The 19,294-nt window shown below is 38.4% G+C and overlaps 1 protein-coding gene across 1 annotated transcript in view; it reads right to left on the bottom strand.

The window, feature by feature from the left end:
* Positions 1-19,294, bottom strand: part of LOC139738924 (liprin-alpha-1-like) — a 173,095-nt gene that overhangs the window by 57,628 nt on the left and 96,173 nt on the right. The window contains exons 4-6 of the mRNA XM_071649549.1: positions 2,891-2,992; positions 1,946-2,167; positions 324-470 (exon numbers count right to left, since the gene is read on the bottom strand). Of these exons, the coding sequence (XP_071505650.1) occupies positions 324-470; positions 1,946-2,167; positions 2,891-2,992 (471 nt within the window). The remainder of the gene's footprint in view (positions 1-323; positions 471-1,945; positions 2,168-2,890; positions 2,993-19,294) is intronic.

The following is a 19,294-nucleotide window of genomic DNA, read 5'->3' as shown; positions in this document are numbered from 1 at the left end:
GGTATTCTGTGGGCTGAAAATGTATATTTTTGGGTGGAAAAACAGTATTTTTACCTTTCCGGCAGCAGACATGTATTGTCTTTAAATATAATTCGGGATCACCTGTATTTCCCATAAAACCTCCTATATTCTCTTGCAAAAAACAATATAAAATACTGCAACAAAAAAAGTAACATTCAGCATCTCTGTAAACATGGTCCATCTTGAATATTAACCCATTGAGGACCAGCTAATTTTGCAATGACACATGTGTACAATGGACACCTGCCCGAGTATACTCGCGACTGGTGTTCAACAGATTATCTTGGGCTATTCACACCCACCTGTTTGATGTCGCCCTCTTTGTTGGCGAGCTCGCTTTCCAGCTTGTCGTTGAGGTCGTGCAGCGAGGTCGTCTCCCGCTGGGCGTTGAGGTAGCGCTTCTCCAGCGTGGCAATTCTCTCCTCCATGTCTTCCTTCTGCGCCATCGCCTGAGGAAAAAACGGGACAGACAAGAAATCGTTCTGGATGTTACTGTAAAACGAGGAATGTTCGCGTGCATTCTAATTTTGTGAATTTCATGAGAGCCAAGATTCACGAAATTAAAATGCACACGAAAGTTCTTGTCTACACTATATGCATTGAATGTAAGAGGCAACTCGCAAAAATTTCATGCCGCGAAAATGGCTGTAGGCTCCAATTCGCGAAAATTTCATGCCGCGAAAATATTGTGTTTTACAGTATTTCTTTGCGGATAGTGTTGCTATTTCCAATTGTGGGGTGACAAGGCGGGACTATACTTCCCACTCATACCACACCCTTCATCAATTAGTTCTGATGTTCTTCACAGACAAGATTATATCTGATTTCACAACATCAGATTTCAATTAAATCAAATCACAATAAAATTCATATTCAAACAGAAAACTGCGTCAGTCAGACAAGTTTCTTTGTAGTGCCTTTTGATATAAATTGCAAGCAAATTCCAAATGGTGGAAGATGAATTCAAGCCCTTTTGAGAACTATGTTGTGGTTTTAACCCTTTCAGTGCCTTGCTCATTGATCCTCACATTCCCTCACTCCCGACCTTCAACAATCTAGATAAAATCAATGCATTGTCCAGGGGGGCGTTTCATCAACGAGTTCGTCGGAGGTTTTCACCGACAAATTTGCTATCAGCCAACCAGACGCAAAGATTTCAGTAGCTTTTAACAATTGTCGGTGTAAATCACTGACAAAATGTTTCATGAAACGGTCCCCAGGATGTATGTGCTGAAAATACCTGTAGCTGTTACTGAAAACATGAACTCTAGTGTGAGTCCGACAGTATCGTAAAAGCTTCACTTGTGTTGACCTGTGTCGCTGTCACACCCAGCTATTCACACGGTGTTACATGTAGGCCCTCTTTCATACAGCTGTTCACATCAGAAAGTTACACATGACTTTACGAACGACTGAAATATGAAGTGTCAAAATTTGTGTAATTTTTTTTTCCCATGATGTTTTAACAAAGAACAATTGTACATCAATATTTCATCTACATTGGAGCAAAAATACAAATTTCAACTAAAAATGTGTGTGTTAACATGTAAGCATAATCATTTATCATCTTCAAATTTCAACTTTAGCTATCAAAATTAACAATGATAAGGAAACCCATTTGGCTTGCCATATTCAAGTCGTTTGTAAAGTCATGCGTAACTTTATGAACAGCTTTATGAAACAGGGCCCAGGGGGGTGTTTCATAAAACTGTTCTTAAAGTTACGAACGACTTACAACTGGTGATCAGTTCTTGTGCTGAATTATTGAAATTCTGATACTACAGTATAGCACAACAGAACTGATCACCAGTCGTTCTTAAGTCGTTCGTAACTTTAAGAACAGCTTTATGAAACAGGGCCTAGGTACTGGTATCTAAAGGGGGTAAAAGAACTACCCTCCTATCCAAAAAGGAGATGGCCGTACCTCCTTGGCATCTCGCTGGTACTTGGCAGCGTTCTCCTGCGCCTTGAGCATCTCTTTCTGAGCGATGGCCAAGCTCTCTTCCAGCTCAGCGACCCGGATGTTCATGTCCGTCACCCGAACCTTGGCCTGGCCCAGCTCGTGGTTCTGCTTCTCCAGCGTGTCCTGGAGCTCGATCACCCGGCTGACATCGTCGTCGGGGTCGATGGATCCGTTGGATAACCTCTGTAAATCAACGAGGGAGAAGGGTGGGGAAATTGTCAGGCTCATTCACTATTAAATATACATTTTTTTTCAAATGATAGACATAATACTGTAAAACAAGAACTTGTCACATGCATGAAATTTTCATGAATTTTGCGGGAAGCAAAGATTTGCAAAAGTAAAATGTACGCGAAAGTTCATCTAATCCCTGTATTGCTAGTATGGTTTTCATGGTTGGCCATTTGCAAGCATATCATGCTTATATTTTAATTCAATGTTGTTGAACAATTATGTATGACTGAAGTGCCCTGAGTGGCAAATTGGCAGAAAGATAGTACAACTGATTTTAAGAGTTTGCTTGCAAAATGAGTTAAATCCATTCTCATGGTAAATCTGAGAAATCTGCAATTAAAGTTGCTAAACACAGACAATATGATAAAACAATATGGAATACTTTTAATAATAATGTCAAGAATACTCATGCTTTTCGATGTAAAAAGTGAGGAGCCATTTGAAAGGTTTTATGCTTCTCCATCTGATAATGGAATTTAATAATGTAAAATGTTTTAAAATGGTGCTTAACTCATTGTGCGCTCAAACTTTTCATATATATTTCGAAATCTGAATGCAGTTATTCTGCATGGAAAGAGACATTTTAGGACCTACGTGAAGTAATATAACTCGCTTGAGAAAGAAAGAGCGAGAGAACAAAAAGAAAAATGAAATAGGGCGCCCTCTACTGACCTTGGTCGTACTAATACTTGGTGTGACATCGCCATGGCCATTCTTGAGACCTTTGTGCTGCAGACCGCCCCCTTTCAACAGTTTATCCTTCAAGCTCTGATTCTGAAACGACAGAAACGACCAGAAAAAAAAATCAAGATACGGACATCAGAAACAAAGAAAAAGAATGGAATACAATGGGGTGCTTTCACACGCATGACATTGTCAGGAAAAAATCTTCCAGAGTTGCACATTCAGTCTTCATAGTACTTCATTAATTTCTTCTCAGTCTGTGGAGCATACGTTATATGTTTTCCATGATATCTCTTTAGGTTATTTTCTTCTTTTTTTCCTGGCACGACAGGCCGTCATTGTCAGGAGGCACACCGTATGTATTTAGCTGTCCTGACGACGAGCGAAGAAGGACAAAGTCTTTACTCCTGAGATTTACCCGTCTCCCCTCGTGAATAGCCTGTTACCATCGCAACCAGACATGCACATCACATCACATCCGACAGCAAAAAAAAAAAAAGAAAAAAAATGAAGGGAAAGAATGATGTATAGCAGACCACATCATTCCACTTTTCATAGCTTGCAGCTACATGTTCTAACGTGTGAGTGCATCTGACATTTTAAAAGGAAACAAACTCATTGGTTCTGACTTCGTATGTCATCCTGTATCAATCCTAGCCTTGTTTTAATGTCCGCTTTTCCCCTTTCATCACAACCACATCATATGATACACATATCAATTTTTTTATGCACGCATGTGCGCATTGCAAATTATGCTGTTGACCACCCCAAAGCAACAACAAATAAACAAAGCTACTCTGTATGATGATAGATTACCATACAGCCAGAATAGGATAATATACAAGAAACAGTATGATCACAACACCTGTTGAAAAATCAAATCTTTCCCAACATTGACTTTCAGTCCGCAACACTTTCTCTTGTTTTTACTTCTACATTGTGTTTAATCAAATACAGAGCAAATCAGACACACGTCAATGCATGCATCGTGAAGATGACATTTAGCAAACTGTTATACCAATGATGACAATAATAACAATAATCATAATGCATTGCATTTTGGTGGCAATAGTGTCTATCGAGAAATGTATATTTCTATATAACTACTTGTCTGCAAACTTATTCGAACCATTTAACATTTATGGTGTTTTTTTTTTTCCTCATAAGTTTATGATGGAATGATACTTTTGGTGTGACTTTGATGAATTTAGTTGTCACCTACCAATTCAAGAAAATTTTGGTTTGACTTCATTTGCATAAACAATAGAGAGATTGAGAATTCCACATTTTTGGCTGTCCTTCATTATTTGAATATTTTAATGGAATATAAGAATTTTGCTGGAAACATGGTGAAATCCAAGGCATCAGGTGCTGTGATCAGAAGCAAATGGCTGGTGATCAAAATTAAAGGACAAGTTCACCTTCATAGACATGTGGGTTGAGTGAATGCAGCAATATTAGTAGAACACATCAGTGAGAGTTTGAGCAAAATCGGACAATCTGTTAAAAAGTTATGAATTTTTGAAGTTTCTGCTGAGTCACGGCTGGATGAAAAGACTACTACGGCTTGTGATGTCACATGAGTACAACGATATAAAGAAAGAATAAAGAAAATTCAACATATTTCCATTTTTCTCGCATAACAACGGAACACTCGACTTCTCTCTTTCAGAAGGCAGGGGGAATAATATTACCCTTAACATACGTCAGTAGCAAGTCGAAGAAATGTGCACTTTATTCAAAAAGTAAAGTTTTGTGAAATTCTCTTTTTATTTTCCTTATATAGTTGTACGCATGTGACATCATACACTGTAGTAGTCTTCTCTTCCAGCAGTGACTGCGCAGATACTTAAAATATTCGTAACTTTTGAACGGATTGGTCAATTTTCCTCAAACTTTCACTGATGTGTTCTACTAATATTGCTTAAGAGTGTGCAGTGGCGCCATAGGTTGCACTGCAGCAGAGCTCTTCCAAAGGAAGTTATTTTCGTCCTGAATTGCTTCTGTTTTACAGCAAATTTGGTAACATCCTCTCTGGCTATACTCAGAGTCCTCGCTAGACAACTTTCAGGTCATTCCAACATGGGAATGAGCGGTAATGCCAGTAGACATTTTCAGAAATTTCTGCAAGCAAAGAGACCTACAAATGTACTCAATGGAAGGAGGCCATTGCTACAGTACATGCCTTTGTGTTTCATCTACTTCAGTGATTTTCTTCGGTCATGGGTAAAGCAGTGATGGCCATCAATACAAAGCTTGCCTTTGTTATAGTGCTCTGGTCCTTCCTCACTACAATGCCTGGTATTTCTTACTCTAGAGAGCAGCTTTTGTCAATAGGAGCCTCATCTCAGCACCATAGAGTTCCACTGGATGTGTACCATACATTGAAACAGCATGGCCTGTGCTCAATTCAACCAACCAAACGTGGAAGGAGAGCTTTTGAGAAGAGTCAGCACCCTATTACAGTGATACCTCCATCCAGGACTTGTACAAAAACAAGTGAATTAACTGCAGAGAGGAGGACATGTGTTGAGAATCTTGTTCCTATTCCGTGCCACCCAAACACAGAAGTGGAACAAAGTCAGTCTGTAGTAAACTCATCAGTGCCATCTACCATCTTGTTGAATGCACGATCTCTCTGTAACAAGGCAGATGAACTCCTTGCAACTTCACACACACACTTTCAAGATGTGCATCTGATTGCAGTCACAGAAACTTGGTTTTCCGTCGACAAACCTGCCTCAGCATGTCTTCTTCCTGGATACCAACTGCTACACCGTGATCGCTCTGACGGTCGCATTGGCGGAGGTGTGGCACTGTATGTACGCAATGATATCACCGCCACCATGGTATTTGAAGCCAACACCCCTCCATCCTTGGAAATCATGTGGGTCAAGCTAAAGTCATCCTCAGATACAGCATGGCGACATGACGTAGTTGTCGGTGTTGTGTATTTCCCACCACGCTGTCCCTATGGTGATGAAATGTGCGATCACATCGTTGATGTTGTAGACTTAGTTCGAGCACTGTCCAATAGTACCACACTACTAATAGCAGGAGACTTCAATTATCTTGATACCCAGCCCATCGAGCTGCACACATTGCTTCGGCAGGTCGTTCTGGAGCCAACGAGAGGCAATTCCATCCTTGATAAGATCTTCACTGACATGGGGAGTGACTACAGAGAGCCTACTACGTGTGCTCCCCTAGGTAAGAGTGACCACCTGATCGTATCACTCCAACCTTTGACTCGACAGGCTCCACGCCAAAATGTCAATTTCTCGGTTCGACCTCATCGTGATTCATCCGTGCGCTCCTTTGGTCAATGGATAACACATGCCAACTGGTCGGATGTTGATGAACAGCCCGATGCATCCTTGCAAGCAGAGCGGCTCCAGGAAATCCTTACTGCTCGCTATCATTCTCATTTTGATGAGGTGTCCATCAAACGTCGAGTGAATGACAAGGTGTGGATGAACAACCGCATTAGACGACTCATAACCACCCGAAATGACCATCATGACAGGGGTGATATGCAATCTTATAAGCAGGCTCGTAACGTTGTTCAGAGAGAGATTTCTCAGGCAAAAAAGAACTTTGGAGCTCGAAAAGTACATCACCTTAGGCGGACTGAACCTGGAAAATGGCACCAACAAATCAAGGGCCTTACAGGGATGCGCAAGTCTTCTGTCTCTAAGCTGGCTTCTGATAAAATGCCGGCTGAATTTGCCCACGAACTCAACTGCCATTTTGCCAGTATTTGCAACCGACTTCCTAGCCTTGATGTATCTGCCTTGCCCGCATATCTACCTTCCCTACCTCCTCCAAAGATCAATCGACATGAAGTCTACAAACGTCTCAAGAAGTTGAATGCATCCAAGGCTGGACATCCTAGAGACATACCTATTCGCCTCATCAAAGAATTCGCATATGAAATCTCTGAACCCTTGACCACCATCTTCAACAACTGCTTACAGACAGGACACTTCCCATCCTGCTGGAAAACTGCATCTGTATGTCCAGTCCCCAAAACAACACCCGTTGTCGATTTCAGTCAGCTGAGACCTCTTTCAATTACTCCTATCCTTGCCCGTGTTTTTGAGGGTTTCCTAGCAGAATGGATGATGGCAGATGTCAAGCCGATGATTGACCCACAGCAATTTGGGAATATGAGGGGCAGTTCTGTGAGCCACTATCTTGTGAGCCTTCTCGATGAGGTATATCGATGTCTTGAGAGACCAGGATACGAGGCCACTCTCTGCACTATTGACTTCCTAAAAGCATTCGACTTAATTGATCGCTCTATAGCACTTTGCAAGATGATGGAGCATGGTGTCCGCCCAGCTATCATTCCTGTTATTTCAAGCTTCTTGTCTTGTCGCACTCAAACAGTGAAGTATTGTGGCACATCTTCGACCGAGCAGAAGCTCACGTGTGGAGTTCCTCAGGGGACCAAGTTGGGGCCCATAATCTTCCTCATCATGATCAATGATGCTGCAATGAGCACCGAGAGGAGATGGAAGTATGTTGATGATCTGTCACTTGTAGACATACGACACAAATCTCATGCTGGTCAGCTCCAGTTGCAGGTGGACACCTTGTCACAGTGGTGTTCCGTCAATGGTATGACGCCCAAACCTGAGAAATGCAAGATCATACATGTTAGCTTCCTACGCAATGCTCCAGCTCCGCCTGTTATCATGCTTGAAAGCACAGCACTGGAAGCAGTACCTGCCCTTCGTCTACTTGGTGTGATTATACAAGCCAACCTGAAGTGGGATGCTCAGGTTGATCACATGATCTCACAAGCATCTCGCCGCCTGTACATTCTTACCATGTTGAAATCATTCGGAGTTTCTCGTGGTGATTTGGTGTTCGTCTACACAACTTACATTCGCCCCTTGATGGAATTCTGTGCTCCAGTCTGGGGAAGCAGCATCACAGCACATCAGTCCACCAGAATCGAGAGAGTTCAAAAGCGGGCTCTTCGCATGATCTCCTCTCCTGAGAAATATCATTATGATGAACTCTTAGTGTTGTATGACATCCCAACCCTGGAGTCTCGTCGAACAGACCTCATCCTGAGCTTTGGAAAATCTCTGTTGCTCTCTGACAGACATAGAGGTCTGCTTCCCTCAAGTAGACAATCTGTATCTCGAACAGGACTCCGAAATGGTCACAAATTAACACTGCCAAAAATCAGAACGAAAAGGTACGCACAATCAAGCATCCCATCAATTGTGAACCTCTTGAATTCTCTGTAATTGTATATACATCACTCAACTATAATTAGAGCAATAACAAATTTTATTTTGCTTCTTTCATACGTGAATTGATGTATTTGTATTAAGAATAAGATGTGTGCAATCAAGTATTTCAACAATTATGAAATTTTTGAGAAATTTGTTATCTCATCATGTATTTGTATTTGGAATCTCATGATTTATATTTTTTATAGAGTTGGGTAATCAAGTACTCCGGTAATTGTGAAACTTTTGAACATTTTGCAATAACATTACTCATTGGTAAGTTGAACAGATATAGCCTCATTGTGCCCAATGCATTTTGTAATTTGATAAACCAAGAAATCAATAGTTACGTAGAATCAATTTTTGGACTTTTTAAATTGCAATTTTTATATTTGAATGAAATTTGATTTTAATATCATATATTGTCGAAATTATATCTGTTAGTAATAACGATATAATGAACAAATAGATTGAAACTGGCGTTTCTATCTTTACGCTGTTTATATGTATGTACATGATACATCTGTTTATTATATATAGTTATGAGCGTATATCTGTGTATGGTTATGTTGATGAAGATAATATTTTAGTAAAAGGGGTATGTTTCATTGATTTTTTTTTCTGGACTCATGGTTTTTAAATTTGTTATGATATACACACATGTATTCCCTGTTGTAAGTGTATGTGTACAGTTTACCTACATGGTATGTCCAATTTCATACTCCCACCATGTGAAATATATATTTTTTCTGAAGTGCAGTGCAATAGTAATATGATACTAATGATATATAGTGCTGAAAGGTGATTTGATATCAGTGCAATCTCTGTTTGTTTTATTTTTCAAAGATATGAACTGTTGTATTTTCGTTTTTTTCATATATGGCACTATACATCCGCTGATTTAATTTTGTTGTTTTTTTATTCGTTATGTTGCATTTGGAAATTTATTCTGCTCTAGCCATAGTACATGTATATTGTCTGTTTTTGAATGTCTGCATCTATGTTTACAGCAATATCACCACATGTGTAATTTTGTGTAAATGTAATGTGTAATTATAGGACTGTAAGGAATACGCTTTGTATGATATTGGTATGACTGAATAATTTAATAGGTTTTTTAACTTTTTGATTTTTTCTTGGATTGTGAATGTTCTGTAATCATGCATGTATTTTTATTCTGTACGCATGACACTATTAGTCTGCGGACTAACTGTTATGCTTCTTTTGATTTGAAATAAAACCGAATTGAAAATTGAATTGAATTCTCTCAATCCTTATGTATATGAAGGTGGACTTGTCCTTTAATGACTGATGTCCGAGTTGGGATAAAGTCTATTTTAGCCTTCGTAAAATGAATATCTTTATATTTCTTTTGTTATACTAATGAGATGAAACTGGAAAATCACACAATGTAATTATTTTTGATATCACACTGTAAGGTACCAAACCCATGCCCGAGTGTCACCGTAAATCAATCATTATATTAAAAGTTGGCATATAAAGAAAAAAGTAAGAAGTCGGGGTATGAACAATTTTGCAGATATCTGTACACCGGAAGAAAGATAGGGGACAGCAGGAGTTAAAGATTAGAATGATATTGCAGTTTAACACAATAAAATTTTGGTTTCTTGCATATTTATACTTTAGCAATGGCATAAAAAGGACTGGAAAAGCTGAATACTTTTAATCAAAGTCAGTGATCTTGAACCTACGGATAAAACCTTAAACAAACAGCAGAGCCATTGTCAAACTCAAACCAAATACTTTCAAAAACACCAATAATAAGAGGAAAGCATTACACCGCCAGCCAAGGAAAGTGAGGGCATATTCGAATTTGGGGTTATTACACTTTCCGTGTGTCAATCATACCGACATGCGATAGCGTTTACTTTCATGTCGCACAAAACACGTTTTTTTGGAAAGCATCGGGATTCATTCAACACAGCCACTGGGAGGGCTTTCTAAAATGTCTGTATTTACTCGCTCCCATTACGACGGTACTGAAATTGAATGCTAGCAATGGAAATGCAGCTTTCAAGCTCACATAGTACAGTGCTCAAAGGCGAATCTTAATGTGCCAAGGACATTTTAGCTGGGCAGGGAGGGGGGATGGAGGATCATGAAAGTAAGAAAATCTCATGAAAACATTGAGAGTTATCTCTTAATAGCAGTCCCATAATATGCGATTCCATTCTCCTACACTTTTCATACGTACAAACAGTAATGAAGATATTAAGTGATAAACAGAAATATTATGTTTAGATAATCTTCTATACACAGATTCCTATCTTTTTTGTTATTGTTTAGATGATGTTGAATTTCAATACTTCAATGATCTCAGTAACCTGTTTTGCACAAATTCAAAATATGGTGTCTTCTTCTATGTGAGTGATGAAAAGTGAGGTATTCCTAGTCTTTTTTGTTTTGTTTTTGGTGTTTTGTTTAAAAATTTCTTCCTGAAGATTGTTTTTTTTTAATCTAAACCCTACACATGTAACCTTTAAATAATATTTTCCATAGGGAGACAAATAAAATAGAATGACTTGTACAGTGTATCCCAGGTCTTCTCTTCATTTCTTTGTTTGTGTGTTTCTTTTTTATTTTTGTGGTTGCCGTTTTTTTTTTCTTTTTGTTTGTCTGTGTGTTCGCTTTGTTTTGTTTGTTTGTGTGTTGTTGTGTTTTGTGTGTGTGTATGGAGCTTCTTGTAGCTCCACAAGTGTACAGTGGCACAGGTATGTCCTACAGAAAATCACACTTCATATATTGTGGCAAAGATGACGATGTGACCCTATCACTGACATAATACGTTTCTATTCAAGTATTACTGGCTCTACAATAAAAACCATCTATAGGTCAATCAAGTAGAATACGATGGCTGCTGTTGATAGCACAGTTGATGCACGCACAAATCCATCCATCTTCTCACACAGATAGACAGGCACACACACACACACACAAACACTATATAGACATATGAATATTAACAATTACACAAATGCCCACATGGAGCACCCCCACCAACCATTCCTCCAATACAAACTCCAACACCCCACCCGACCCCCTCCCCATACTCCTACCAATATGCCCACCACCAAATGCTGGATTATGGGGGGATTGTCCGATGATTCATGGCCGGATTCCCCTGAACCCGAGGGGGGGATCATACCCTAATTGGCAATTCTGATCCTATAACTCCAAAAGGAGGATAAGATTGGGAAAAAAAAAAGGAAAAAATATGAATAACTTTCAGACTATTTTCGAGTTCAACAGTCCTTTAAAGCCCTAGGAAAGCCATTTTAGATGGTAAATTGAAGCTGACGGAAAGGGGAATGATGAGGAGAAAGGGAAAAAAACGAAGAGGAGAAGGGAAGGATGAGAAAGGGAGGGAGGAGACGGACAGAATGTGCTAAAGTGAGAAAGAAGAAGAGAGAAAAGAAGCGACAGAAATATAAAAGAAATGGTATAGTTTTCGTTTGGACGGGGATTCAGGTTTTAACTCTTGTGCGAGATAATTAGAAACCACTTAAAATATGTCCTATATGAAACATTAAAGGGCATACAATTTTAAGAGGAATTAAAAGCTTATTTGATGAAAATTGGCTTTAAAGTGGCTGAGATATCCGAAAACAAAAAGGTCCTAATAGAAGGATAATCCCACCTTTTATTCACACCACTTTGTTTTGCTTTGTATTTAATATCTCAACCATTTCAACACTGATTTTCATCAAGTAAACTTAATTCTTCCTACAATAGCACGCTGTTTCATATTCCATATAAGTGGTTTCTCATTATCTCGCAAAACGTTAAACCTGAATCCCCATCTCAACCAAAACTATACCAGCTCTGTGGGACACAAAAAAAACCCAAACAAACAAACAAACAAATGAAGGAGAGAAGAAGAGGGGGTTGGAGGAAGGAATTGAGATAGCAAGACTGGTAGAGACAAACCAATAGAGGTAGGGGAGAGGTAGAAGAGGAGAAACGGGGCGAATGATAAGAAAGGGGGCATAGGACCTATTCCACAAAAAAAAAGTGCAAGGTTGGCTATAGGTATTACATGAAAATCAGCAGTAAAACCTGATGACAGCCGCTCCTATAGGGAATCAAATGGCCATTTATTTACCCAGATCAGTCCAAATCACATCTGAAATAGTTTTGCATATTCCCTTATTAGCATCTTTTTCTCCCCTTATTCTTCTTCTTGATTTGTTTTTCCTTCTTTAGAATACAACCTTGATTCATCTGACAATGATAGATACAAATTCATACCGCAAAAAAGTGCACTCAGTAATTGCCTCTGCCCAAATAAAATAGTTATCTTTAAATAATAAATGCCATCGATCATGTCGCCTTCCAGTCTAGAAATAACTATTATGAAACATTTGCTAGGATCTCTGCATACTCATTATCTATGAAGTCACATCTGATGGTTAAAGGGAATGCAAACCCAAAGAGCAATGTGGATTGAGTGAAAGCAGTAACATGAGTAGAACACATCAGTGAAAGTTTGAGGAAAATCGGGCAATCGATGCAAAAGTTATGAATTTTTAAAGTTTTGGTGTTGGAACTGCTGGGTAGGGAGACTACTGGAGATTATGACGTGTAAGTGGACTACGATATAAAGAAAATATAAAGGGAATTCAATAAAAATTTATTTTTCATGAAAATTACACATTCCATCAACTTGATACTGACATATGCTAGGGGAAGCACTTATTCCCCCTGCTTTCTGAAAGCGGTTAGTCAAGTACTGTTTCATTTTGCTAGAAAAGTGAATTTTTGTGGAATTCCTTTTATATTTTCTTTATATTGTTGTCCGCTCATACGTAGTCTCCTCATCCAGCAGTTCCAACACCAAAACTTTAAAAATTCATAACTTTTGCATCGATTGTCCGATTTTCCTCAAACTTTTACTGATGTGTTCTACTAATGTTAATGCTTTTAGTCAATCAACATTGCTCTTTGGGGTTTGCGTTCCCTTTTAAGTGAATGTCTGCTTGTTTGTTTGTTTTCATTTTCCGAGAAGATGGCTGGATAGCCAATATTCAGCTGCACAAGCTGGTCTTCCATGGGGTCTACTCGGATGTGAGGCGAGACCACTTCACCGGGTTAAACACCCTTCTCCTTGCGATGAATGAATGAAGTAGGATCTTTTACATGCGTGGGTTGTGCAACTCTCTCACACACACAGGACCTCCATTTTATGTCCTGTCGGAGTGTTTCGTTTCGTACTAGACGGGATGGAATGATTACACACAGCACTGTCTCTGGGTATACAAAACCAGACTTTAGATTAGATAGTCACAGAGGTTAACATAAAGGGCCCCCTGTTCAACTTCACCAATAGGAATTTCATAAAATCATGTCAAATACATTTTGTGTTACCAAATCCATGCTTCAGCTTGACAGGCACATTTTCAATATGGGCAAGTCCAAGATAAGGTCCCCTCAGAAGGCAAAATTTCATCTTTGCTCAATATTGGCATGTTTGGTATCATTTTGAAGCTTATGAGTTGAAGTTTTGATTTCCATGGAGGAAAAAATTATATTACATAAATTTATGCAAATTTTAAGGGCTTCATTTGCATAAATGTGAAACACAGCGTTACGTATGGGACATTTATAAAAATTCATATTAATTCCAAGGAGAGCAAATGATATTTGATTAATATGTGGACATAAGAAGTTCATCAAATAGTTTAACTTGGTATGAAAATTTAGGGATTATGCAAATGATTATGCAAATTAGCTCGTGTCCTATCATGAGATGTCCCATACGTAACAAATTGAGGTCAATTTTTTAAGTTTTTTCTGAAATTGCTAAGGTTATATTAATGCCCTTTTGGAAAGTTCTAATTTATTGTTTAGAGAAATTAAATACCATAGAAAAAAGAAAAAACAGTAAAAGGAATATTTTTTATTAGGCATTGAAATAATGTTACGTATGGGACAAATGTGTTATGTATGGGACATCCTCATACATAATGCATGTGAATGCATACGTAGCTAGCTGGGAAGGTCTCTCAGTACACAAATGGTAAATCATCCTGAAGAAAGCATCCCAACATTTTAGCTACTTTTTGAGTTATAGACACTTTAAACAATACATGTACTTGACTGAACAATTTTCAGAAAGGGGGAGGAGAAAGTGGCAAAATACACAATGAAAAATCAGCATTAAAGGGACGGTATAGTTTTTTGCAGAAAAATTGGGATTCAGTTTTCAACATCTAATGAGATGATTGGAAACCAATTATATGAATTACTAACGAGCATACAATCCTAAGACTAGAGGAATTCAAAGTTTAGTGATGGAGATCCAATTTGAAATGGTTGTGATATAAATATTTAAAAAAATAAAGTAAAATGATTTTTTTTAAATTGCAAGTGATACACAAATTGTCCTTATTCAGGTTTCAATAATAGCCACGACAAAATTCGTGGGTATACATACTGAGGTGTGACTCGAATCAATGACCTGACTGCTAGACAGACATCTATCTACTCGATCACTGGGGTTCCACGCAGCAGGTATTGCTTATTTATAAAAATTAATATTTCTTGTGTCAAATTGTTTTTCATTGAAACAAAATGGCAAACTGCCCTTCATCAATGATAGTAAACACTTTAAACTATTCAATTTTTCAGTAGTAACGATCCTGATAAAAATAGGGCATACATACTCAGGTTGGTCATAAAAATATAGAACATGATTAAATATGATTATGATGGTAAATATTTGGGGAATATTGTTCCCTTGTCAATCTGGATCAGTATTTGAGTAGTTTCAACTGATTCAATTTCAATAATTATGCAAAAATTTGTTTGTGGGTATTTTCCAAAATTACTCTGCAAAATACCCATGAACATGTCTCTCCACACACTAAATGAATGGGGGACAAAGGGCATGCATACTCAGGTTGGTCATAAAAATATAAAAATATGATTGAATATGATTAGGATGGTGAATATTTGGGGAATATTGCTTCCTTGACAATCTGGATCAGTATTTGAGTAGTTTCAACTGATTTTACTTCAATAATTATGCAAAATACCCCAAAACATGGTTCTTCACACACTAAATGAATGGGGGACAAACTGTCCCATACGTAACTGTCCCATACGTAACACGTCATGTCTGTCTTTAATTAGAACCTGTAATTAGAGCTTTTTGCCTAATGACACGAAACTTACCTGTGATAATCTTGAGTGTTGTGACTTTCATCACAGTGAGTTACAAGTTGTAGAATGAAATACTTTCAGAGAGTTTTGAGGTTGAAAAAAATGTTCAAAAAAACAAAAATTTTCTGGTCCCATACGTAACGGCACATATTTTCTCTTCTAGAATATAATTGTGAAGGTCATTTTTCTCCATTTTTTGCATGATTATACTTCTCCTAGATATCAATCAGCATGATAAAGTTTAATATGATCAAAAGCCATTAACACTATTTTTCAGGTCATAAAAGTCTCTGAATGTCCCATACGTAACGCGCGTGTTATCTTGGACTTGCCCATATAAAAAAAGAAGATAATTATAATAGGCAAAAGAAGGCTACAAGATTCTTGGAATAAAAACCAATTCAGCACAGTTTGCATGTTACAAAACACAAAGACACATTTTCGGGTCATGCAGTGTGTACGAACCACAGGCACAGCATTAAACTGATTTTCATCTGAAAACAGCAATCAAGACGTTATCTTTTCACTGTCACATTCAAAGACAAGTGACAAGACATTTATTATAGGCCATTTTCAATAATCTTGTCATGAAGAGGGAGGCAATTTGATCCCTAATTTGATGCGAGCTGCCCCGGATACTGGCAAATATCATTTGCAGATGAAATTTAAGTGAAGCTCGGAGAGCATCAATAAAAGCACATTTTAAACCTTAAAGGGATGGTATGGTTTGGGTTGATATCTGGCTTCAGGTTAATAACTTTTTTTGTTTGTTTTTGTGAGATAATGAGAAACCTTTTGTAAAATATGAAAGAGCATGTAATTCCAAGAGGAAGTTAATGTTTATTTGATGAAATTGGCTTTGAAATGGGTGAGATATCCAAATCAAAGCTATCCTAATAAAAGTTGGGACCTACCTTTTATTAGGATCACTTTGTTTTACTTTGTTTTTGAATATCTCAGCCATTTCAAAACCGATTTCCATCAAATAAACTTTTGATTCCTCATGGTCTGTAACAATTCATAAGTGGTTTTTTAGTACTGCGCAAAAAGTTAAAAGCTCAATCCTTATCTCCACCAATACTATACCATCCCTTTAAAGTCCGAGTACAGTCAAAAATACCTCCAAGAGAGAAAGAGAGAGAGAGAGAAAGAGAAATAAGAAGATAAAAAAGAGATGAATTAATATATACCTTTGCTCATCTTTGAGACTGATTTTAAATCCAAGATTAGAATGATTTTTCTTAGCCACAAAAGAAGTAACTACAGAATAGAGAACATTAAATATATTACAGCACACAAAGATGGGACTACAGTACATGCTTTATATCCTTTTGCTTTGCCTAAAGGACACCGTTTCATGAAACAATTATAATAGGAAGAGTCAAGTGACAAGAGCTTCTTAAGCAATCAAAACCAAGGATTTTACTGAAATTGTCAGAGACTGACTTGTCAGAGCAGACAACTTTCATGAAACAGTACCCAGAACTGTTGATGATGGACTTGAACCATGGTCCTACAGACTGAAGGTCTGTGGTCCAATCCACTGTGTCACAGCAGTTCCTTTCAAATCCAAGCGAAAGGAGACTTCACATTCATACCACAGGCAGCAGCCAAGATTCATGCAAAAGATAGATTAAAGTCCAGAATGCTGACCTCTACAGTTTCTGACAATACATTTTTTTTTTCTATTCTGAACAATAAGAGACAAGTGGTACCAGATTCACTTCCAAATTCATCAACGCTAATAAGTGTTACTATTCATAAGTGGTGTTCAATTAGTTTTGTCACCCTACGTGTATTATGGGACAATGATCCATAAGGATGAAAGACCAACTGCTCAGAAAACTACGAGGGCAGTATTTTCCGTCAATTAAAACTATCATGATCAAAGACCACACCACAGCTTTAAGGAAACCTCATGCAGTCCGATAATCCATTTCCTTTATTGGAGGATCGGCCTGCCATAGCTAATCAACTCTGAGGCTAGTGACGGCCAATTAATAAACCTCCAAGACATCCCCACAATAATTATTTCCATTTGCTGTAGTCAGTGGGATCAAACCGCAATAACAACAAAAGTATTTGAATTAAGGACGACTTAGCTGTGACTGAGAAGGAATTGGAAACCATAGATGTGCTTGATATCCAGTTTACATTTCAGATGTTTGTCAGCATTTATGTACCCACATTTTTCTTCGGCTCAGTTTCCTGTCCCCCCCCCCCCCCCCCCCCACACACCTTCAGCTCTTTCATTCATTTTGCAGATTATCTTCTCCCTGGCGAATGTTCGCTCATAGAATGAAATATTGTCCACAACATTCAGACTGATGGCATGATAAACAGACACAGGAGCATTTTCAAATTTTCCAACACAGAATGGCTGGCATTAAGGTTTGGATTCATCTCACATCACCACATGGAAAGCAATTAAAAGATTTTAATATTCAATATGAGGAAGGAATCACACGGCACTGTTGGGGTAGGGGGGGGGGTAGCTGATGGTATGCAATGGGGGAGGGGGAAGAGGGGGCAGGGAATTAGAAAATGAAGTCAATGGCATTGATCTTTGATAGACTGGAGGGGAAAAAAACAGTGCAACAATAGCACAGGTGAGGGGATATTAAATTGATTGGGGGAGGGGGGGGGGGATGGGGGGGGGAGGTCAAGATTGACAGACAGAATGAGGATAGAGAGGAGCAAGGGACATATGCCAGAGGCGGGATGCAGAGAGAGAGATGGGGGTCAAGAGAGAATGACAGCTTGATAAAAGACATTTCCAATACAATTAGTCCATTGCCTCTTCTAACACACGGTGGTCATTCCTATCGATATTCATATAAAGACACAACCAGTTCCCTCAAGTTATTGTTTTCAAAAAGCTGGTTGTTGTAAAAAGACCGAATAAGAAAATGAAAAAGAAAGTTAGGAAAACAAAAACAAGAAAGAAGACAAGATGAATCTAGGCAGACATGGAGATGAAAGAAAGATGAGCAAAGAACATCTCACTCAACACACTACAAAACTTCAATACAAGACTGCAAACAAGATGTTTTGAAAAAGTTAAATGTTACTTTTGATACATGAAGCAAAATGAAACTAAATACATTCATGTTCAAAGAGGCTCTGATAAAACTAAGTTCCGGTGAAGCGACATGTATCTATGGATGTACGTATCCATTATATGCTTTGGAATAGGGGATATAGTTGCATTATGTATAAATGATACCTGCATACAAATGTACTGCAAGGAAAGGTAATATCTCTTGATATGTTAATAAGAGATGATGTATCCCTTGAAACCAAATACAAATCACTTAACGCCAGCAGGAAAGGGGAGATATCACCCAAGTGATAAAAAGTTGTTGCAACGTGGGGGAGGGGCAGGAAGCGATATTCGATTATCGAAATGGACACTTTACAGAGAACAGCGGGGCAATTCAACGACACGCGAGTACTCGACGAGACGCGATGCGCAAGGCGAGCAATGAGCGCCACTCGATACAAGAAAAATACGGAAGCAGCAGACAGCAAGACAAACATATTACCCAAACATCAATATGTAGCCAGTCTGCCCAGAATATACTCACACTTTTTTTTTCCCTCTTTCCTCTGTACTCTTTTACTTTGCTTTGGTTTTTTGTTTAAGCAACTTTCACCATCTCCCCCTCATGCCCCCCTCCTTCCCCCCCCCCCCCCCTCCTGCTACATAGCAGTTATTTATACAAAGCCTTTCTAAACACCCCACCCTTTGCTACCCGTTAAAGTGGTGCTGGAATTGCAAAAAAGCCAGGTGCAACAATTTGACATTATCTCGAACCGTGCCCACTGACTACAACCCCATGTTGAGAATTGATTCGCATGCAGAAAGGGAGGAAAAATGCATGAATAAAAAGCTCAATGTCAAGAAGATGACCCCAAAGAAGAGAAGTATAAATGTACGAAGTCAGTTGTTGAGTTCAGA

The sequence above is a fragment of the Diadema antillarum genome, unplaced genomic scaffold, assembly GCF_040938485.1.
Source record: "Diadema antillarum isolate AM-2024a unplaced genomic scaffold, OU_Dant_1.0 seq00000775_RagTag, whole genome shotgun sequence".
NCBI lineage: Eukaryota > Metazoa > Echinodermata > Echinoidea > Diadematoida > Diadematidae > Diadema > Diadema antillarum.
The sequence above is the reverse complement of the archived record's forward strand: the minus strand, read 5'-3'. Positions and strand labels throughout refer to the sequence as shown.